This window comes from Artemia franciscana, chromosome 1, assembly GCF_032884065.1.
Source record: "Artemia franciscana chromosome 1, ASM3288406v1, whole genome shotgun sequence".
Classification (NCBI taxonomy): domain Eukaryota; kingdom Metazoa; phylum Arthropoda; class Branchiopoda; order Anostraca; family Artemiidae; genus Artemia; species Artemia franciscana.
This window is the reverse complement of record NC_088863.1, coordinates 14,417,512-14,442,535: the sequence shown is the minus strand read 5'-3', so window position 1 is coordinate 14,442,535 and position 25,024 is coordinate 14,417,512. Positions and strand designations below refer to the sequence as shown.

The 25,024-nt window shown below is 34.8% G+C and overlaps 1 protein-coding gene across 2 annotated transcripts in view; it reads left to right on the top strand.

The window, feature by feature from the left end:
• LOC136026126 (protein cycle-like) overlaps positions 1 to 25,024 on the top strand; it is a 175,948-nt gene that overhangs the window by 66,978 nt on the left and 83,946 nt on the right. For both annotated transcript variants that reach the window (XM_065702429.1, XM_065702419.1), the window contains one exon: positions 356 to 449. In XM_065702429.1, the coding sequence (XP_065558501.1) occupies positions 356 to 449 (94 nt within the window). The remainder of the gene's footprint in view (positions 1 to 355; positions 450 to 25,024) is intronic.

Here is a 25,024-nt window from a genome sequence, read left to right as displayed (position 1 = left end):
ATTTACGTTAGAATGATCCCAGCCCCAATATTCTAAAAAAATCGGCTCCATCCTATCGTTCTTGAAAAACAACAACAAATAAACATGTAGAAAAAACATCAAATAAACAAGTAAGAGCAATAAGTCTTTAAAGGTCCTATGATTAATTATATGATTCTATGATTATAAGAGTTTCTATGATTAATTCTCCTTTAAAGAGACAATGCAAGGATTCCCAAGGGTTTCCTGGGGAAAACAAGTATGCAAACATGGGTAATAAGAGTATTTTGTGTCAAAGAAAAAAAAAGGATTTTGTGTTATTCCTTCCTATTAAACTATTTCTAATTCCTTCTTACCAAAAAATTTTTCTTTATAGGTTGATATGCTTGGACTTAGTATATTTTCGTTTATTCACCCCGATGACCACACTGCTGTTCGGCAACTGATATGTCCTCGATCATCCCCATCAGGTAAGTCCCCCGAGCCCGAGTTATTTTGCGTAAATTTATAGAAGGTCCAGCCCCCGCAAATAATGTGACAAATATAAAAAGAGAAAAAGACTAAAGTTCTGATAGTCCTGAGAGGGATTTGGTCCAGAGGTGTCTTTATAGAAACCTCTTAGCAACTTTTTATGTGTCTTTTTAGACACCTGTCTTTTTGACCGTACCAAAATGTCCATAGCTATGGACGAGACAGGAACGTAGTCACGTAAAAATGCACATAAATAAAGACACAAAAGGAAGAAGGCAGTAATGGTAACTTGTATCAAAAGCAAAATGAAAATGTAACACAATAAACTTGCCGTAAACTTACAAAAATTCATTTAAAATCTTTTTCTTATATATTTTTGTTACCCGGCAATTTTTACATAGTATTTGTGTAACTGAGTTTTTGCCATTGCTAAAAATATCATTATAGAAGTGGTCTATTCGTGTAGATCCTAACTAGTTGATTAAAGTGGTATCTAATTGTGGAATTTGTTCATTCAAACCTGAAAATTAGATCTGCAATAGTTATCATTATTATTATTGAGGGGCTTAATATCACATGACTGGGATGGAAAGCCAATGTTTTACAGCAAATATAGGAAAGGAAAATCTGAAATAGATTTCTTAATAAAATGTTGTTTTTTCCAATTCTATGGTTTTGTTCATTCTCTGACACTTAGACTTTCTCTCCAGAATTCCCAACTATATTAACAATGATAAAATCTTATTTGGTAATGTGGAAGTCAATGATGCGGCTATGCATCAAATAGTCAATGGCGATGCGATAATCCCGAGAAAAACCAAGCAGTGATTGATTAAATAAATAAAAAAAAAATTAACTGAAAGTAAGGAACAACATTAAAACTTAAAACGAAAATAAATTATTACGTACATTAAGGGGTTCGCCCCCTCGCCAATACATCGCTCTTTATGCTATTAAATAAAAAAAAAACTAGTTTTTTTTAACTGAAAGTAAGGAGCGACATTAAAACTTAAAACGAACAGAAATTACTCCGTATATGAAATGGGTTGTCCCCTCCGCAGTCCCTCGCTCCTTACGCTAAAGTTTGACTCTTTGCCACAATTCTACTTTTTAAAACAATTAAAAACTTTAGCGTAAAGAGCGTGGGACTGCGGAGGGGACAACCCATTTCATATACGGAGTAATTTCTGTTCGTTTTAAGTTTTAATGTCGCTCCTTACTTTCAGTGAGAAAAAACTAGTTTTTTTTTTATTTAATTTCTGAACGTTTTCGAATTAATGCATGTTTGATTTTGGCTCTCCGCACATAAATTATTGAAATGAAATTAGTATATTATTTTTTTTTTTTTGGCTAAATGGCTTTCTCTTAGTTTTGATCAGACGATTTTGAGAAATAAGGGGTGGGGAAGGAGGCCTAGCTGCCCTCCAATTTTTCGGCTACTTAAAAAGGCTACTAGAACTTTTAATATTCAACAAACGTTTTTATTAGTAAAAAATATACGTAACTTAAGAATTAACTTACGTAACAAACTTTTATATTCTTATATTTTTATTATGTGTACGAGGGGGTTTGTACCCTCGTTAATACCTCGCTCTTTTCACTAAATCGTAAGTTTTGTCCCAATTCTTTAAGAATGACCCCTGAATCAAAAAGGCCGTAGAATAAATAGTTGAAATCACTAAAAATATTTTAGCATAAAGAGCGAGGTATTTATCTCCACCTAAATACCTCGCTCTTTATGCTAAAGTATTTTTAGAACCCCTCATATGCGTAATAATCTCTGTTCGTTTTAAATTTCAATGCTATTCCTTACTTTCATTTGAGAAAATGTTTTCATGTTTATTTTTTCATTGTTTTTTTTTTATAGTAATGCTAGAAAATTCTGCGCCCTTTTTATTGAATTTTTCTTCCCCCATGACATATTCCTCAAAGGAAAGATCCTCCCACAAAGCCCTCTCCCATCAACCCCACCCCCCACACCAAAAAATCCCCATGAAAACGTCTTTACACTTCCCAATAGCCATTACTATATGCAAACACTGGTCAAAGTTTGTAACTTGCAGCCCCTCCCTCAGGGATTGTGGGGGAGTAAGTCATTCCCGAAGACATAGTTATTATGGTTTTCGACTATGCGGAACAAAATGGCTATCTTAAAATTTTAATCTGTTGACTTTTGGAAAAAAATGAGCATGGGAGGGGGCCTATTTGCCCTCCAATTTTTTGGTCACTTAAAAAGGGCACTAGAACTTTTCATTTCCGTTAGAATGAGCCCTCTCGCGACATTCTAGGACCACTTGGTCGATAAGATGACCCCTGGGAAAAAAACAAAAAAAAACAAACAAACAAATAAACACGCACCCGTGATTTGTCTTCTGGCAAAAAAATACAAAATTCCACATTTTTTAGATAGGAGCATGAAATTTTTGCTATAGAGTTCTCTGATATACCAAATGCGATAGTGTGATTTTCGTTAAGATTCTATGACTTTTAGGGGATGTTTCCCCTATTTAAATTTTCTCAGGATCGTAACTTTTGATGACAAAGACTAAATTAATTGAAACTTATATATTTAGAATCAGCGTAAAAATTTGATTCTTTTGATGTATCTTTTAGCATCAAAATTCCGTTTTTTAGAGTTCCGTTTACTATTGAGCCGGGTCGCCCCTTACTACAGTTCCTTACCACGAACTGTTTGAAAAGAAAATAATTCGGTATTTCGGGGCTTCTGACATTATTACTCCTTTGCGGAAGTTAGGCTCAAAATTGAAAAAGGATTATATTTTTTCTCTGGGCCCCTTCCACCTCTTAGTTCGTTTATTTTCCCGTTAGTTTTCACCTGTTTTCGCTTTATAGTTGTGTTATCTCTTAGCCGTTCTTTCGTTAGTTGAGTTATGGTTGTAGTATATATGTTTTATCGCTCGTATAGTTGTGTTATTTTCAAATTATACTCCATAATAGAGAGGCTCCGAACACCCAGCATTGTATATTAAGCTCTTAATTTGACGTTTTTTTCTAACGTGACCGGATTCGTCCTGCGCCCTTTTCATTGAATTTTTTTCCCCATGGCATATTTCTCCAAGGAAAGATCCTCCCACATAGCCCCCTCCCTCAACCCTACCCCCAAAACCAAAAAAATCCCCCTGAAAACGTCTGTACACTTCCCAATAACCATTATTATATGTAAACACTGGTTGAAGTTTGTAACTTGCAACCCCTCCCCCAGGGACTGTGGGGGAGTAAGTCATCCCCAAAAACATAGTTATTATGATTTTCGACTATGCTAAACAAAATGGCTATCTCAAAATTTTGATTTGTTGACTTAGGGAAAAAAATGAGCGTGGGAGGGGGGCTAGATGCCCTCCAATTTTTTGGTCACTTAACAAGGGCACTAGAACTTTTCATTTCCGTTAGAATGAGCCCTCTTGCGACATTCTAGGACCACTTGGTCGATACGATGACCCCTGGGGAAAAAAAAAAAACAAAAAAAAACAAACAAATAAACACGCACCCGTGATTTGTCTTCTGGCAAAAAATGCAAAATTCCACATTTTTGTAGATAAGAGCTTTTCTCAGGCTCGTAACTTTTGATGGCTAAGACTAAACTTGATGAAACTTATATATTTAAAATCAGAATTAAAATGCGATTCTTTTGATGTAGCTATTGATATCAAAATTCAATTTTTTAGAGTTTTGGTTACTATTGAGCCGGATCGCTCCTTACTACAGTTCGTTACCACGAACTGTTTGAAAGTATTTTAATGCTTTCAAAAGAGCTATTTATTCGAGGTAATCTAACCAAGTTTGTCGACTCTTCATTTTCATTTTTGACACGCCGCCGCTGTTCTTCAAACCAAGTGTGTATTTGCTCTTTACTTTCATTTTTGACTCGCTCACATGCTCGGTGTCACATATCTTCTAATCGTGTGAGTTTTTGCTCTTAAATTTCATTTTTTACACGCCGCCGCTTTTCTTCTAGCCACGTAAGTCCTTGCTCTTCATTTTCATTTTTGACTCACTTACTTGCTCGATGTCACATGTCTTCTAATCATATATTTCATTGCTCATCATTTCATTTTTGACACGCTCTAATTGTCGTTTTCGCCTATCTTCTAACCGCTCATTTCTTTGCTCTTCATTATCATTTTTGACACGTTTTTGGTTTTTGACTATTTCAGAAAATTTAGCAATAGTCTTTGCTTTATCCGACCAATTTAATTTTGTTGCAATTGGTGGTCCAGATTGTCGAATTTTACATCTTATGACGTTTGATAGTTCAGGTTTTGGCTCCAAAGAATCAGCATTCATAGTACTTGCAACAACAAATTTTTCTTTTAGGCCTTCCAACAGACACTGTGTTGTATAAATAATTGATGCGTTGGAAAATCAGCAATCTTATTGGTGCTATGCATGACATCATATAAGAAAATGCTTATCTATATATATATATAAAAACTAGCTATTGGGGTGGCGCTTCGTGCCACCCCAACACCTAGTTGGTGGGGGCACCTTTTGCCCACCAAGCCCCCCCCCCTCGCGTAAGTCGTTACGCGCCATATTAGTTACGCGCCATTGTAGTTGTGTCCCTGTGTCCCACCTGTGAATATAGATAGATATATATATTTGTAACTACGTAAAACTTGCGAATATACAACATTCTTGGCTGTCCCATTGTCTCTGCATATAAATAGATTGTTAGGTTTACCGACTCTTGAACATGCCATATATTATTGTCCATGGGAAAAACAATCTGTATTCAGATCTATACCTCATTATTCTAATGATTGCCCTTGAGCTTTGTTGATGGTGATTGCTAATCGAACATTCCCTGTGTCCTTGTTGTCATTTATATATCCCCTTTTGCCCCCTGGGATCCCCGTTGTTGTTGTTTCCCTGTGTCCCGGTCGTCATTTGTGTCCCGGTGTCCCAGTCTGTAATTTCTCTTTGATTGTCGCGGTCGTCATTTATATTCCCTGTGTCCCGGTGTCCCAGTCGTCTTTTTTGTCCTGGTCGTCATTTGTGTTCCAGTGTCCCGGTCTGTAATTTCTCTTTGAGTGTCCTGGTCGTCATTTTTAATTCCCTGTGTCCCGGTCGTCATTTGTGTCCCGGTGCTTTGTTGATGGTGATTGCTAATCGAACATTCCTTGTGTCCCGGTCGCTTTCTCTTTGAGTGTCCCGGTCGTCATTTATATTCCCTATATCCCGGTCGTCATTTGTGTGCCGATGTCCCGGTCTGTAATTTCGTCAGTCGACAAACATGACGTCAGTCGACACACAAACATGACGTCACTCGACAGACACACAAACAACTTATTTATATATATATATATATATATATACTAGCTGTTAGGATGGCGCTTCGCGCCACCCCAACACATAATGGGTGGGGCGCTTCGTGCCCCCCAAGCCCCCCCGCGCGTGTAAGTCGTTACGCGCCATATTAGTTACACGCCATTGTAGTTTTGTCCCTGTGTCCCACTGTGAATAGATATATATATATATATATATATATATATATATATATATATATATATATATATATATATATATATATATATATATATATGTTGCATATAAATAGATTGTCAGGTTTACTGTCTCTTGAACATGCCACATATAATTGTCCATGGGAAAAACAATCCGTATTCAGATCTATACCTCATTATTCTAATGATGTGTCCCTGTGTCCCAGTCGTCATTTATATTCCCTGTGTCCCGGTCGTCATTTGTGTCCCGGTGTCCCAGTTTGTCATTTCTCTTTGAGTGTCCAGGTCGTCATTTATATTCCCCGTGTCCTGGTGTCCTGGTCGTCATTTGTGTCCCGGTGTCCCGGTCTGTAATTTCTATTCGAACAATCCCTGTGTCCCGGTCGTCATTTATATTCCCTGTGTCCCGGTCGTGATTTGTGTCCGGGTGTCCCAGTCTGTAATTTCTCTTTGAGGTTCCCGGTCGTCATTTATATTCCCTGTGTCCCGGTCGTCATTTGTGTCCCGGTGTCCCGATATGTAATTTCATCGGTTGACAAACATGACATCAGTCGACAAACAACTTCATGACGCATACAGCTCAATCCTTATAATGACGTCAGTCGACAAACATGACGTCAGTCGACACACAAACATGACGTCACTCGAAACACACACACAGACAACTTATTTTTATATATATACTAGCTGTTGGGGAGGCGCTTCGCGCCCCCCCCAAGCCCCTCGCGCGCGTAAGTCGTTACGCGCCATATTAGTTACGCGCCATTGTAGTTGTGTCCCTGTGTCCCACCTGTGAATATATATATATATATATATATATATATATATATATATATATATATATATATATATATATATATATATATATATATATATATATATATATATATATATATATATATATAATATATATATATATATATATATATATATATATATATATATATATATATATATATATATATATATATATATATATATATATATATATATATATATATATATCGATATATATATCTATATATATAAAAATAAGTTGTCTGTCTGTGGATGTGTGGATGGATGTGTGGATGGATGTGTCAGGTGACGTCACCTGAAAAAACTGGATTAGGTGACGTCAAAACTGAAAAAACTAAAAAAAGGCAAAAACTACAAAAAAAACTAAAAACTAATAAAAAAAATAAAAAAGCTAAAAAACTAAAAAAACTATAAAGGTAAAAACCAATAAAAAACTAAAAAAAAAACTGAAAAAACTAAAAAAAGGCAAAAACTACAAAAAAAAACTAAAAACTAATAAAAAAAGTAAAAAAGCTAAAAAACTAAAAAAACTAAAAAAACTAAAAAAATGTAAAAAACTAAAAAAAAATAAAAAATAAAAAAAAACTAAAAAAAAGGAAAAAACTGAAAAATAAGCTAAAATAAAGGTAAAAACCAATAAAAAACTAAAAAAAAAAAGGAAAAAACTAATAAATGACGACACTCAAAGAGAAAGCGACCAGGACAAAAAACTAAAAAAAAAGGCAAAAACTACAAAAAAACTAAAAACTAATAAAAAAAATAAAAAAGCTAAAAAACTAAAAAAACTAAAAAAAGGTAAAAAACTAAAAAAACTAAAAACTAAAAAAAAACTAAATAAAAATAAGTTGTCTGTCTGTGGATGTGTGGATGGATGTGTGGATGGATGTGTCAGGTGACGTCACCTGAAAAAACTGGATTAGGTGACGTCAAAACTGAAAAAACTAAAAAAAGGCAAAAACTACAAAAAAAACTAAAAACTAATAAAAAAAATAAAAAAGCTAAAAAACTAAAAAAACTATAAAGGTAAAAACCAATAAAAAACTAAAAAAAAAACTGAAAAAACTAAAAAAAGGCAAAAACTACAAAAAAAAACTAAAAACTAATAAAAAAAGTAAAAAAGCTAAAAAACTAAAAAAACTAAAAAAACTAAAAAAAGGTAAAAAACTAAAAAAAAATAAAAAATAAAAAAAAACTAAAAAAAAGGAAAAAACTGAAAAATAAGCTAAAATAAAGGTAAAAACCAATAAAAAACTAAAAAAAAAAAGGAAAAAACTAATAAATGACGACACTCAAAGAGAAAGCGACCAGGACAAAAAACTAAAAAAAAAGGCAAAAACTACAAAAAAACTAAAAACTAATAAAAAAAATAAAAAAGCTAAAAAACTAAAAAAACTAAAAAAAGGTAAAAAACTAAAAAAACTAAAAACTAAAAAAAAACTAAAAAAGGTAAAAACTAAAAGAACTAAAAAAGAAAAAAATAAATGACGACACTCAAAGAGAAAGCGACCAGGACAAAAGGAATGTTCGATTAGCAATCAACAAAGCACCGGGACACAGGGAGTATAAATGACGACCAGGACACAAGTAAAAAAAAAAATTAACAAAACTAAAAAGAAGGTAAAAACTACAAAAAAACTAAAAAGAAAAAAAAACTAAAAACTAATAAAAAAACTAAAAAATCTAAAAATCTAAATAAACTAAAAAAGAAAAAAAAAGGAAAAAAATAAAGGAGAAAAACAAAACTAAAAAACGAATGTATATACAGACCGGTACACCGGGATACAAATGACGACCGGGACACAGGGAATATAAATAACGACCGGGACACAGGGACACAACTACAACGGGGACACCGGGGGAAACAGGGGGATATAAATGACGACCGGGACAAAAAAACTAAAAAGAAATAAAAACTAAAAACTAATAAAAAAAACTAAAAAATCTAAAAATCTAAATAAGCTAAAAAAGAAAAAAAAGGAAAAAAATAAAGGAGAAAAACAAAACTAAAAAACGAATGTATATACAGACCGGGACACCGGGATACAAATGATGACCGGGACCCGGGACACAGGGAATATAAATGACGACCGGGACACAGGGACACAACTACAACGGGGACACCGGGGGAAACAGGGGGATAACCTGACAATCTATTTATATGCAAAGACAATGGGACAGCAAAGAATGTTGTATATTCGCAAGTTTTACGTAGTTAAAACCATATATATATATATATATCTATATTCACAGGTGGGACATAGGGACACAGCTACAATGGCGCGTAACTATTATGGCGCGTAACGACTTACGCGCGCGGGGGGGCTTGGGGGGGGCGCGAAGCGCCCCCACCAACTAGGTGTTGGGGTGGCGCGAAGCGCCACCCCAACAGCTAGTATATATATATATATATATATATATATATATATATATATATATATATATATATATATATATATATATATATATATATATATATATATATATATATATATATATAATATATATATATATATATATATATATATATATATATATATATATATATATATATATATATATATATATATATATATATATATATATATATATATATATATATATATATATATATGTTGTATATAAATAGATCGTCAGGTTTACTGACTCTTGAACATGCAACATATAATTGTCCATGGGAAAAACAATCCGTATTCAGATCTATACCTCATTATTCTAATGATGTGTCCCTGTGTCCCGGTCATCATTTATATTCCCTGTGTCCCGGTCGTCATTTGTGTCCCGGTGTCCCAGTTTGTAATTTCTCTTTGAGTGTCCCGGTCGTCGTTTATATTCCCTGTGTCTTGATGTCCTGGTCGTCATTTGTGTCCCGGTGTCCTGGTCTGTAATTTCTATTCGAACAATCCCTGTGTCCCGGTCGTCATTTATATATCCCGCCTGTGCCCCCGGCGTCCCCGTTGTAGTTGTGTTCCTGTGTCCCGGTCGTGATTTGTGTCCGGGTGTCCCAGTCTGTAATTTCTCTTTGAGGTTCCCGGTCGTCATTTATATTCTCTGTGTCCCGGTCGTCATTTGTGTCCCGGTGTCCTGGTATCTAATTTCATCAGTTGACAAATATGACGTCAGTCGACAAATAACTTCATGACGGATACAGCTCAATCCTTATAATGACGTCAGTCGACAAACATGACGTCAGTCGACACACAAACATGACGTCACTCGACACACACACACAGACAATTTATTTTTATATATATAGATGATTATTTTTATATATATAGATAAAAATAAGCTGTTTGTCGATTCGTGTCATGTTTGTCCACTGACGTCATTATAAGGACAGAGCATTATGACGTCATGTATGTATTTTGTATGTTTGTATATAACGCCAAAGGCTTTGTATATGACGTCAAAGCCTTTGTATATGACGTTATTATAAGTATATAAGAAGGCGTTTCAAAAAGAAATTTTTAGTATAGATCTTAAAATGACAGAGGAAACGGCCGAGGAAGCTGCTCAAATAGTTAATTCAAAGAGAAATTTTAGTATAAATCCTACATTGGCAGAAGAAACTGCCGAGGAAGCTGCTCAAAGAGTTAATGCCAAAAGGCTTGCGGCTAAAGAACGCAAAACCGCGCAGTTAGATGAAAATCAACCTGGACAGCTAGAGTCAAAATGTATCAAATCTGTAATGATAGCGATGATGATTGGGTTTGGGATTTTGATTTGGATAAGGTAATCAAAGCCTACCAGATTTTAATTTAAAAAAAACAATTGTTTGGTGATATGTATTTCATAGTGACGAAAGACAAGCCAAGGTAAAACAAACCAAACAACTTGAAAGTGATATCGATGATAAAAAAAAAACAACGTTGAAAGGACGATCGTTTCCCAGTTGCAACATCTTTTCCACAAAAATAATAATTTAGGGCTTCTGTTCAAAACAGCAATCGAATTGATGCCTACTGATACGCAATTATCAACAAAGTGGCAATCGTTATGATCGGTGATCAGTTCTTACCTCGAGATAATATTCTTTATAGGTGAAACAATTAGTTGACAATAATTGCTAAAACTCATCGATGCTACGATGCCCTACAATATCCTATCATTTTTTGGGATGTAGCCGACGGCTTTCAATTTAATATTGAATTGATAAATCCAGTCACTAACAAAGAAATGGATAAGAAAAGCAGCGCAATGAAATATTATGCCTATAGATTAATGGTTCGTAATTTATTGCATTTACATATAATCCATCTTGGGATTAGATACAACAGCTTTTACACGACATTACGGCCCGTGTCTTCTGGCAAAAGTTGCTCTCCTTCATCTCCTACAGAGTTATGGGAGAAATACAAATTACAAATGACCGAGAATAAACTCCACCGAAGACGGCTAGAAAGGTTAGATATGACTTTGGACTTTACAACAGAAATTTATAGCTGCACTTTAGTTATGATTGAAGATTTATACTTATCTATTGCAAACAAACTTCTCAAGCATTTGGGAGTGCTTTCACCTAAGTATATAAGGCTTGCGATTCAAAAAGAATATTTAGTATAAATCCTACAATCTCGTACAAATCGTACGAGAAATTTTAGTATAAATCCCAAAATGGCAGAAGAAACATCCGAGGAAGCGGCTCAAAGGGATAATTCTAAAAGGCTTGCGGCTAAAAGAGAAAGCAACAAAAGAAAGCGTGCCGAGGAATCACAAGAACAACGTGAAAACTGGCTTGCGACTCAAAAAGAACTTATATTCCTCGCATTCCCATGATTCCAACAGATCTGTCTTTTAAATATAAAAGATTTCAATTCCCAATTCAATTAGCATTTGCAATCACCATCAAAGAAGCTCAAAGGTAATCATTAGAAAAATGTGGTATAGATCTGAATACAGATTGTTTCTTCCCATGAACAATTATATGTTGCATGTTCAAGAGTGGGTAAACTGGACAATCTATTTATATGCACATACAATAGGACAGTGAATAATGTTGTATATCGACAAGTTTTATGCAGTTAAAATTAGCACCTTGTATACGTTTTGCTTTAGGGGGGGGGGGGGGTAGGCTTGTGGCTCAGAGAGAAATTACCAAAAGAAAGTGTTTCGACATATTACAAAAGCAACGCGAAACCTGGTTTGCGGCTGAAAGAGAAAAAAAAGAATGCATGTCGAAGAATTACCAGAGTATATCAGAGTATGTCATTGCTGGAGCACGCTCCGGAAAAAAAACTAAAAAAGAAAAAAGAAAAAAGGTAAACAACTAAAACAATTAAAAGAAAAAAAGCAAAAAAAACAACTAAACAAAATAAAAAACAAAAAATAAACAAAACATTAAAATTAAAAAACAAGGGATTAAAAGAATTCAAAAACCTTAAAAAAGAAAACCAAATCTTCGAAGCTTAGTAGATATCATGGTTAGAAATTGGACTTACTTTAATAATCAAATATATTTGAAAAAATGCAATAAAACACAAGGGACAATGAGAATCCACATATAGAAGCCTGTGGCGTGCCGTGCTGGGGCCTGGCGGTGAAGCCGCCGGGACCCAGCTAGTATATATATATATATATATATATATATATATATATATATATATATATATATATATATATATATATATATATATATCGAGGTCCGTTGTACGATATATCGTATATATATATATATATATATATATATATATATATATATATATATATATATATATATATATATATATATATATATATATATATATATATATATATATATATATATATATCGAGGTCCGTTGATTTTTGAATTTAAAAAAGAGGGAATAGTTGTGGGAAAAGTCATATATATATATATATATATATATATATATATATATATATATATATATATATATATATATATATATATATATATATATATATATATATATGTATATATATATATATATATATATATATTTATATTTGTGTCTGTGTGTGTGTCTCTTTTCCACTACTGGCTAACATTGAACTATTGAAGTAAACAATATATCACCGGAAAAAAAAACGATCACTTTCTATATGTGGGATAAGGAGTATCTAGCAGATCTACCCGTCTCTCAAAAGTTAACTCACTAAACGTATGTTCAAAATTGAGTAGAGCGCATCAGTCAATTACTGGGCTAGGTCTATAGAAGTGGAGTAGAAGTTACTTAACAATTGCTAACAGGTGAACAAGCCTGTTTTCTAAAAAGAACTTCCGAAGTTTGTTTTACTTAAGTTGGTTCGACTTGCAAAATTGGTCATGTCCACACCCATATCATGATGCCTAGGAAAAAGAGTGTTGTTGGTGTTTTTTAGGGTTTAAAAATTGGGAGGGTATTTAGGTTGGTCTATTTTTGCTTTTTTCAGTCTAATTCTAGGGTTTTCTATGCTTCAATCCCGAAGGGGCTTAAGTGTTTACGGAAACACATTAAAATCGTATGTTTACTCTCCTGTAAATATGGGAACACTTCAGATACACCTGGTGGTTTTGAGATTACCAAAATATTAGGTTTTTCCTCTGCTTCATCCAAATTATGGTGCTGGAAGACAGCTTTTAGCATTTTTATAGTATCAGCTGTACCCCTAACTTCTCATTTAGTTTCATGGAAGGCCTTAATGTCATATCTATTTTGTCTAGAACCCATGGAAGTTGTCTCCCTTATTCTTGGATATCAGCTATCTTATTTTCGTATTCTTTCCCTTGTCTATTCCGAGTGTTGTTAATCCCTGAAGGATATGTTGAGCTTTTCTCGAGTGGTATTTTATGTAAGACAATGACATATCCAACTCTTCTTGGAAACGTCTCGGAATTTCTAATTAGAATGCAACACCAGCTTTCCAGATTTCAAAGGGGTTCTTCACGACGCTTTCAAAATACTTTTTAACATAGTAATTAGTTTGGGATAAGTACAAAGTAAGATACAAATGGGATCTTCTGATGACCTTGTAGATAACCAGTAGCCTATTTATAAGGGCCGAATATGTCAAATGAATTCTAACTTAAGTGGTGAAACGGTTTTTTAAGAAAAAACTAGACAATTTTTATTATAAGAGGAGAATCTTTATGGAAAAAAAGTCACTAAAACTAGTCATAAATCACTAGGGACAGAAATCCTACCTGCAATCGTTACCCGTATGCTTTCTAAATTGTTCCCTTATGTCTCAACTTTAGATGGCTTAGTACTTGGATAAGGTAGCCAGAAGCAGCTTTATAAAGAAATTAAATAAAAAAAAGTTTCTTTAACTGCAAGTAAGGAGCGATATTAAAACTTAAAACTAACTGAAATAATTATGTATAGTAAAGGGGCTGTCACCTCCTCAATACCTCGCTCTTTACACTAAAGTTTGACTCTTTGTCTGAACTCTACCTCTTAAAACCAAAAAAAAACTTTAGTGTAAAGAGCGAGTTGTTGAGGAGGGGACAACCCCTTTACTATATGGAATAATTTCTGTTCATTTTAAATTTTTATGTCGCTCATTACTTGCAGCTATTTTTTTTTTTTTTATTTAATTTCTGAACGTTTTTGAATTAATGGATGTTTTGATTTTGGCTCACCACACATAATTAATTAACAAGAAATTTGCATATTAACTTTTTTTGCTAAATAGCTTTCTCATAGTTTTGATCCGACAATTTTGATACTTTAGCGTCAAGACCAAGGTATTGTGGAGGATGTGAACCCCCTTACATACGTAATATCTTATGTTTATTTTAAGTTTGAACACTGCTCATTACTTCCAGTTGAAAAAAAATCTATTTATTTTCTCATTATCTTTTTTTAAAATAATGCTAGAAAATCTTACACCCCCTTCATAGAAGTTCTTTTCGCTCTTGATAAATTCCTCCATGGAAAAATCCTCCCAAGCAACCCCTTGTGCTAAAGTTTGACTCTTCCTCTTAACTCTACTTTTTAAAACAGTAAAAAACCTTAGCGTAAAGAGCAGGGGTCTTGAGGAGGGAAGAGTCCCTTTCATATACGGAGTAATTTCTGTTCGTTTAAAGCCTTAATATCGTTCCTTACTTTCAGTTTAAAAAACTTGTCTTTCTATTTAATTTCTGAACGTTTTTGAAGTAATGCATGTTTTGATTTTGGCTCTCCGTACATGAATAATCAAAATGAATTTTGCATATTAATTTTTCTGGCTAACTGGCTTTGTCATAGTTTTAATCAGAAGATTTTGAGGAAAAAGGAATGGGGGAGGAGGCCTAGCCACCTTAAGAAGGCAACGAGAACCATTAAGTTTTTACGAATGTTTTTATTAATAAAAATATACGTAACTTACGAACTAACTTAAGTAACGAACTTCTATATTCGTATGTTTTTACTACTTATATGAGGGGGTTTTCCCCCTCGTCATACCCGTCTTTTTACAGTAAAGCTTAAATTTTGTCCTAATTCCTGAAAATGACCCCTGAATCACAAAGACCGCAGAATAAATAGTTAAAATTACAAAAACTATTTTAGCGTAAAGAGAGAGGTATTAGGAAGAGGGGAACCCCTCATATGCGTAATAATCTCTGTTCTTTTTAAGCGTTAATGCTGCTCCTTACTTTCAGTCGAAAAAAAACTGTTTCTTATTTTTTTAATTTTTTTTAAACGCTAGAAAGTCCTGTGCCACCTTCATTGTAATTCTCTTCCCCCATGACAAATTTCTCCATTGAAATTTCCCCCACATAATCTCTTCCCCAACCAAAAAAAAATCCCCTGAAAACGTCTGTACACTTCCCAATAACCATTGCTATATGTAAACACTGATAAAAGTTTGTAACTTGAAGCCCCTCCCACGGTAACTGTGGGGGAGTAATTCGTCCCCAAAGACATAGTTATTAGGTTCGTCGACTATGCTGACTAAAATGGCTATCTCAGAATTTCGATTCGGTGACTTTGGGAAAAAATGAGCGTGGGAGGAGGTCTAGGTGCCCTCCAATTTTTTTGGTCACTTAAAAACGGCACCAGGACTTTTAATTTCTGTCAGAACGAGCCCTCTTGGGAGATTCTAGGACCACTGGGTCGATATGATAACTCCTGGGGGAAAAAACAAAATAACAAACAAACAAATAAACACACATCCGCGATCTGTCTTGTGACAAGAAAAGTAAAATTCCACATTTTAGTAGATAGGTGCTTGAAACTTTTACTGTAGGGCTCTTTGGTCTGGATCTGATGGTGTGATTTTCGTTAAGATTTTAACACTTTTCAGAGGTGTTCCCCCTATTTTCAAAAATAACGCAAATTTTCTCGGGCTCGTATCTTTTAATGGGTAAAACTAAACTTGATGAAACTTATATATTTAAAATCAGCATTAAAATCAGATTCTTTTGATAACTATTGGTATCAAAATTCCATTTTTTAGAGTTTCGGTTACTATTGAGTCGCTGGTTTGAGTAAACTGTTTGATTCCTGTGATAACAAGATTAAAAGAGTTTAAGGGAAATCAGCTGGAAAAAAGGTGGAGTCAATCCTCAAAAAAGAATAATCTTTTAAATGTTTTTTTTTATGAAATTTACGTAGACTGGATCGCTTACCTTATTGAAATATAGGTACTTGTGTCTTAAAGCCACCACACCCAAGAAGTGAAGTTAAATTAATCATAATAAAATATACAAAAAAATAGAATAAAAGTATGATCAAAATATAATAGTTTATTAACAAACTTATGGAAACTAAGAACTATGGAATACACACACATATATATATATATATATATATATATATATATATATATATATATATATATATATATATATATATATATATATATATATATATATGTATATATATATATATATGTATATATATATATATATATATATATATATATATATATATATATATATATATATATATATATATATATATATATATATATATATATATATATATATATATATATATATATATATATATACTTACTTACTTAATTAATTAAGTCCCGTCCATCCTCGCGGGACGTTTTGGGGCCATTTCTTTTGACAGGGCATGAATTAGGGCTCGGTACGTTGTTCTATCGTGTGCAGTTCGAGTCATTTCTACGATGCGCTTTCGGTCAGAGTTTTCAATCCACCTCTTTTGAGGTCTTCCTCGTGGTCGAGATCCATCTATGGTTCCTTCGAGGGAGATTTTCGGTAGACTGTCGTGGTCTATTCTCTTGACATGCCCGAGCCATTGCAGTTGTTGTCGTTTGATTTTATTTAGGATTGTGTCTGGGGACTTCAGCCGTCTTCGCACCTCCTCATTGGTCACATGTTCAATGTAGGTGATTCTTGCGATGTGACGGAGACATCTCATCTCGAATGCAAGTATGTTGCGCTCATTTTCGATTTTCAGGGTCCTGGTCTCACACCCATATATAGCAATTGGCACAATCAGGCTTTTGAAAAGTTGAACTTTCAGCTGGTTCGACAGGTTTCGGCATTTCCAGATATTTGTGAACTTTTTAAAACTGGATCTAGCAAGAGCTGGCGGCATTTGATGTCGGAGGTATGACAATTGTCCGCTGTGAGGAGACTGCCCAGGTAGACAAATTCTTTCAACTGGCTGGCCGTCAATTATTATGGAAGGAGTAGCTGTTTGATTTTGGCGTGACGTGACCATAACTTTCGTTTTTTTGGCGTTAGTTTGCATGCCAAAAGGTTTTGTGGCTTCGTTGAGACAGTCTGCTTGTCTTTGGAGATCAGCGGCCGTTGTAGAGAGCTGGTCGATGTCGTCAGCATAGGTGAGCTTGTTGACTAGGACTCCACCTATTTTGGCTCCATGTTCGTCTTGTATCAGTGACATATGGCGTGAAGAAACAGGTTGAACAGGTGAGGCGACATAATACATCCTTGTAAACTCCCGAGGATGTTGAGAATTCATCAGAGAGTCCATCAGTGGTGAGTATCCGGCTTCTGGATTGGCTGTATATATTCTAAATAATTGTGACGATTAGGTCGGGGATACCGTAATGTCTTAGGATGTGCCACAGACCTTTCCTAAAGATTAAATCGAAGGCTTGCCGAAAGTTAATAAAGAGATGATATAGGTCTCTGTTGAACTCGACAAAGCGTTCCATGATCTGACGAACGGTGAAGATTTGGTCAATGGTCGATTGTCCAGGTCGGAAGCCAGCTTGGTATTCACCCAGAACGGAGGCTCTAATTGCTTTGATTCCACGTAGGAGAATTTTGGTCAGTATTCTGGTTTGATGACTGGTCAAGCTGATAGGGCGGTAGTTCTCACACTCTCTTCTTGAGCCTTTTTTGTGGATTGGGACCACTACTGCCTTACACAATAGTTGTGGGACGTGGCCCGTTGACCATGCGACTGACACAACTTTGTGGTACAATTCGACGACGTCCTCTGAGTCAATGTTAATTAGTTCAGAAGTGATACCGTCCGGTCCTGGGGCCTTCCCTCGTTTCAGGGATCTTATTGCTGCCTCAGTTTCTGATTTTAAGAGTGGTGGTGGAGGTTCTCGATCATTATTGGGGAAGGAGTTTAGGATGCTGGGATCGGCAATGATCTGCGGATTTAATTTATCTTCAAAATATTCCTTCCATCGTTCGAGTTTCATTTTTGCGTCGTTGATGGGATTGTTTTGTTTGTCTAGGATTGCTGTGGAGTTGGGATCGTTCCTGCTAGACAGCTCAAGAACTGTCTTGAAGAGTTTTTGACTGTTTCCGTTCCTAAACTGGGGTTCGCATTCCTTGCATTTCTCAGTAACATGGTTACGTAAGGCCTTTCGGACTTCCCGTTCGATTCTCCTTTGAGATATTTATAGGTGTCTTGGCTGCATGGGTCAGCTTTGTTGTTGCAGAGACGCTTTTGGTTACATTGTTAGATTATTTCTTCAGTAATCCACGGCTTTTCGTCTTTCGTTTTCCTCCCGAGGACATCATTTGCTGACTCCAAAACTGCAGAAGTTGCATGCTCAGCCAGTTGATCAATCTCTTCGACGGTAGTGAGGGAAGTGAAGTTCTCTAGGATAGCTCGGAATTTTGACGATAGGCCGGTGGTATAGGCGCCTTTTTTTATGGGGTCGCGAAGCAGCTCTGTCCGGAATCTAGGGATTCTTGTCGTCTTAGGGAGTCGTTTCAGTCTTAGCTTGAGTTTGGACATCAGGAGTGAGTGATCCGAATCAAAGTCTGCAACAGGAAGGGATACAGTATCCATTATTGAGGACTTCCAGCGTTTAGATATCAGCACATAGTCTATCATGTTTTCAGTTACTCCGTCGGGGGATCTCCAGGTGACCTTACGGTGGTGTCTCTGTTTAAAGGCGACTTTAGTTATATACAGGTCGTTTTCTCTACAGAAACTAATTAGCCTTTCACCCCTTCCGTTCAGTCGGCCATGGCCGTGCGGTCCCATTACATCTCTCCGATCAATCTTATCGTTGCCCGTGATAGCGTTGAAGTCGCCCATGACGATGAGCATATCTTTTTTTGGTGTTTAGTCGGTGACACTTTGAAGTTTAAAGTAGAGCTGTTCGCATTCTTCATCGCTTCGAGCAGAGTCAGGAGAATATACCTGGATGATGGTAAGGTTTTACACGGATTCCTCTAGTCTAATGGTTGCTATCCTTTCTGATACGGGCGTGAAGGAGATCAGCGCCTTTTTTGTAGTTGGTGAGAGGATGAATCCAACACCCTATCTGTGAGTGCCATCGGTGCGTCCCGAGAGTAGGAGGGAGGTTCCAGAGATACCGGTTCGGGGGAGGTGTGTCTCAGATAGCCCAACTAAGTCCCACTTGTATCGGTTTAGTTCTCTCAGTAGTAGATCAATTTTTCCTGGTTTGGCTAAAGTCTGGGTGTTGAGTGTTCCTATGTTGAGTACAGTTTTAGTAGAGATGAGTCGCAGGGTATCCTCATCCCGTCCGGGGGTTGTCATAGGCCTATTATGATCGTCGGTTTCCCCGTACGCGGTAGCTTGTTCGTCGGTTTCCCCGTACGCTGTAGCATGTTCGTCGGCTTCCCCGTACGCGGTAGTATCTTCAATATTACTTCCCTTCGCCATCATCATAATCATCATCAAATCGCTAGGTTCGTCGGTTTCCCCGGACGCGGTAGTAATCCTGCTTTGATTCATAGAGACCATAATTCATTTGTTAAAAGGAAAGGTTTCGAGGCTGGTGGGGTATAATTGAAGGCACTTCAAAGGAGTTTCCTGCATCATTTGATGATGGTAGAGGTATGATAAAAGGCTGAACCAAAGTTCAGATGTAAAACTCCCGGTTTTGAAGATTTATCGAAAAAAATTATCTAAATTTGAGCTTGGATATTTTAATGGAATTATGCAAGGTGCCGCTTCATTTAGTAAAAAAGTTTGGTAAATTTTTCCATGCAGCTCGTTTTTCCCGCATGTTTCTTTGCAGTTCTCAGCTTTCTGCACAGTATGAGATCATGAAGTGCGCATGCGTCTACAATTAGAACTTAAGGTAGGACGGGCTCTAAAGGAATCTTTCTAAACCTCCTATGTTCAACATTTAAAAATTGCCTAACATTCCTGAGCTAGTGATTTCGGTGGTTTTTATTTTAACAGATAGAAAAAAATCTGTTGAATATTTTGATCTAATCAAATCTTAAAGCGGATAACTTTTTTATAATTCTGAAATAATTATAAAACCTTATTTGGTTTGCATTCTAGATTACTACCCTTGAAACTATTGTTGTGGGATATCAAGAAATAGAGCAAAAAATATTCCATTCAACAATCGGAAACTTATTTCTATAATATATACTTGCGTGTTGCAGTCCCTTCAAATACTTAACATATTTGTGTTCCGATTTCAAAAATTCCCCTCAAACATTAGATGCAGCTGTAATCGGAGCGCATGAGAATGCATAAATTAGACCAAGGGACTAATTACTTGGAATATTCAGCAGCGTGTGGTTCGAGCCTCCCCTAGAAAAATTTCCCCTCGAATTATAATTTCTCTAATTTTCTCCCCGAATAATAGTTGTTTTGCAAATAAATCTTCCTATTTACTGGCCAAATTACGAAGAATAACAATGTAATGATCGTAATTTTTAGCGAGAAACGCCTGAAGTTCAACCTTCTCATGTTTGTTTAGTTGAAGCAACGAAGAAAATTGACACCTTTGTCTTTGACCGAGCTGCCACCTCAGAAAAAGAATTGACTAGAGAGTAAAATGCTTGGACTTCGGCTAGACCTTAAGAGTTGGAGTAATTTAGCCTGGTGACTAGGAATTACGAAAATGACTATTGATAGATCAGATAAATTTTAACTGACACATTTACCAATTGATCTAGCAATTGTAACCTTTAAACCATTTAAAATTAGTAGTAGTGATTACTTATTACCAAAAAATCTGAAAAAAAACAAGTATATTCAATAAGAAATAGGAGGGTAAAACCTTGTACCGAAAAAAAAATACCTACATAAATGTTTTTTACATAATAAGACTACATAAAATTCCACAGCAAAAATATCTATAAAAGTTTATTTTTATCATTTTGATTTCAATCAATCTCAATCTGTTTCAAAGGTATACTTACCAAGCATTTCCAAAAGTATATTCAATTTAATATACTTTTTCGTAGTTGATTGAAGTAATAAAGTTTGTCGCTGCTAAATCCAGATTCTAACACTTCTACACATATTATTCTGACAATCAAGACATTTTTATCCCTAAGTTGTTTCAAACAGTTCGTGGTAACGAACTGTAGTAAGGAGTGACCCAGCTCAATAGTAACCAAAGCTCTAAAAAAGGAATTTGATACCAATAGCTACATCAAAAGAACCTATATATTTAATTTTAAATATATAGGTTTCATCAAGTTTAGTCTTACCTATCAGAAGTTACGAGCCTGAGAAAATTTGCCTCATTTTAGAAAATAGGGAGAAACTAACGCTAAAAGTAATAGAATCTTAACGAAAATCGCACCATCAGATTCAGCGTATCGGAGAACCCTGTGGTAGAAGTTTCAAGCTGCTATCTACAAAAATGTGGAATTTTGTACTTTTTGCCAGAAAGCGGATCACGGATGCGTGTTTATTTGTTTTTTTTTTTTTTTTTTTTTTTTTCCCAGGGGTGATCGTATCTAACCAGTGGTCCTAGAATCTTGCGAGAGGGCTTATTCTAACGGAAATAAAAAGTTCTAGTGTTCTTTTTGAGTGACCAAGAAATTGGAGGGCACCTAGACCCCCTCCCACGCTAATGAATTTCCCAAAGTCAGCAGATCAAAATTCTGAGCTAGCCATTATACTCAGCGTAGTCGAAAAACCTTATAACTATGTTTCTGGGGACGACTTACTCCCCAACAGTCCCCGTGGGAGGGTCTACAAGTTACAAATTTTGACCAGTGCTTACATATAGCAATGGTTATTTGGAAGTGTACAGACGTATTTAGGGGGATATTTGGTTGGTTTGATGGGGTTGAGAAGATGGGGATATGTTGAAGGAACTTTCCTTGGAGGAATTTATCATGGGGGAAGAAAATTTCCATGAAGGGGGCATAGGATTTTCTAGCATTATCTAAAAAAACTTAAGAAATGAATATGAAAAAGTTTTATCAACTGAAAGTAAGGAGTAGAATTAAAACTTAAGACTAATAAAAATTATTACTCATATGATGGACTCACCACCTCCTAATACCTCGCTCTTTACGCTGAAGTATTTTTAGTAATTTCAACTACATATTATACGGCTTTTGTGATTCAGGGGTCATTCTTGAGAAATTGGGACAAAATTTGAGCTTTAGTGTAAAGAGTGAGGTACTGACGAGGGGGTGAACCCCCTCATATACGTAATATAAATAAGAGAACACAGGAGTTAGTTACGTAAGCTAATTTATAAGCTACGTTTATTTTTTGCTAATAAAAACATTCGTATAAAATTAAAAGTTCTAGTTGCCTTTTCAAGTAACCAAAAAATCGAAGGGCAACAAGGCCTCCTCCCCCGCTCCTTTATTTCTCAAAATCACTCGATAAAAACTATATGGAAGTCATATTTGCAGGGCTTGACACTTACAGAGAAACTTCTTCCTTTATCTAGAAGTCGCTATGAACAGGCAAATTTGACCCATAATATTATTACTGCCAGCTAACAAACAACCAAAAAAGAAGGGGACAAAAGAAAAAAAAGGATAAAATGAAAGACCTAAGAAAAATTCAACTTTTAAACAATAAAAGCAAAATAAAAAAAAAACTATTTTGTATTAAATAAAAAACCAAATAAGCAAAACTATCCAGAAATTGGAAGTTGTATTTGAAGGACTTAACGCTTACAGAGAAACTTCTTACTTTATATAGAAGTCGCTAAGAACAAGCAAATTTGACCCATAAGATTATTACTGCCTGCTAACAAACACACGAAAAAGAAGGGGACAAAAGAAAAAAAAGGATAAAATGAAAGACCTAAAGAAAAATTCAACATTTAAACAATAAAAGCAAAATAAAAAAAAACTATTTTTCTATCAAAATAGAAAAGCAAATAAGTAAAATTATCCAGAAATTGGAAGTTATATTTGCAGGGCTTGACACTTACAGAGAAACTTCTTGCTTTATACAGAGGTCGCTATGAACAAGCAAATTTGACCCATAAGATTATTACTGCCTGCTAACAAACAAACGAAAAAGAAAGGGACAAAAGAAAAAAAGGATAAAGTGAAAGACCTACAGAAAAATTCAACTTTTAAACAATAAAAGCAAAATAAAAAACTATTTTTCTATTAAATAAAAAAGGAAATAAGCAAAACTATCCAGAAATTGGAAGTTGTATTTGTAGGACTTAACGCTTACAGAGAAACTTCTTGCTTTATATAGAAGTCGCTATGAAGAAGCAAATTTGACCCATAAGATTATTACTTCCTGCTAACAAACGAACGAAAAAGCAGCGGACAAAAGAAAAAAAAGAATAAAATGAAAGATCTAAAGAAAATTTCAACTTTTAAACAATAAAAGCAGGATAGAAAAACTATTTTTCTATCAAAACAGAAAAGCAAATAAGCAAAACTATCCAGAAATTGGAAGTCATATTTGCAGGGCTTAACACTTACAGAGAAACTTCTTGCTTTATATAGAAGTTGCTATGAACAGGCAAATTTGACCCATAATATGATTACTGCCAGTTAACAAACAAACGAAAAAGAAGGGGACAAAAGAAAAAAAGAATAAATGAAAGATTTAAGGAAAATTTCAACTTTTAAACAGTAAAAGCAGGATAGAAAAACTATATTTCTATCAAAACAGAAAAGCAAATAAGCAAAACCATCCAGAAATTGGAAGCCATATTTGCAGGGCTTAACACTTACAGAGAAACTTCTTGCTTTATACAGAAGTCGCTATGAACAGGCAAATTTGACCCATAATATTATTGCTGCCAGCTAACAAACAAACGAAAAAGAAGGGGACAAAAGAAAAAAAGGATAAAATGAAAGACCTAAAGAAAAATTCAACTTTTAAACAATAAAAGAAAATTAAAAAAAAACTATTTTTCTATTAAATAAAAAAGGAAATAAGCAAAACTATCCAGAGATTGGAAGTTGTATTTGCAGGACTTAACGCTTACAGAGAAACTTCTTGCTTTATATAGAAGTCGCTATGAACAAGCAAATTTGACCCATAAGATTATTACTGCCTGCTAACAAACGAACAAAAAACAAGTGGACCAAAGGAAAAAAAGAATAAAATGAAAGATCTAAGAAATTTCAACTTTTAAACAATAAAAGCAGGATAGAAAAACTATTTTTCTATCAAAACAGAAAAGCAAATAAGCCAAACTATCCAGAAATTGGAAGTCATATTTGCAGAGCTTAACACTTACAGGGAAACTTCTTGCTTTATATAGAAGTCGCTATGAACAGGCAAATTTGACCCATAATATTATTACTGCCAGCTAACAAACAAACGAAAAAGAAGGGGACAAAAGAAAAAAAGGATAAAATGAAAGACCTAAAGAAAAATTCAACTTTTGAACAATAAAAGCAAAAAAAACTGTTTTTCTATTAAATAAAAAAGGAAATAAGCAAAACTACCCAGAAATTGGAAGTTGTATTTGCAGGACTTCATGCTTACAGAGAAACTCCTTACTTTATATTGAAGTCGCTATGAACAAGCAAATTTGACCCATAAGATTATTACTGCCTGCTAACAAACGAACGAAAAAGAAGTGGACAAAAGAAAAAAAGAATAAAATGATCTAAAGAAAATTTCAACTTTTAAACAATAAAAGCAGGATAGTAAAACTATTTTTCTATCAAAACAGAAAAGCAAATAAGCAAAACTATCCAGAAATTGAAAGTTGTATTTGCAGGACTTAACCCCTTACAGAGAAACTTCTGCCTTTAT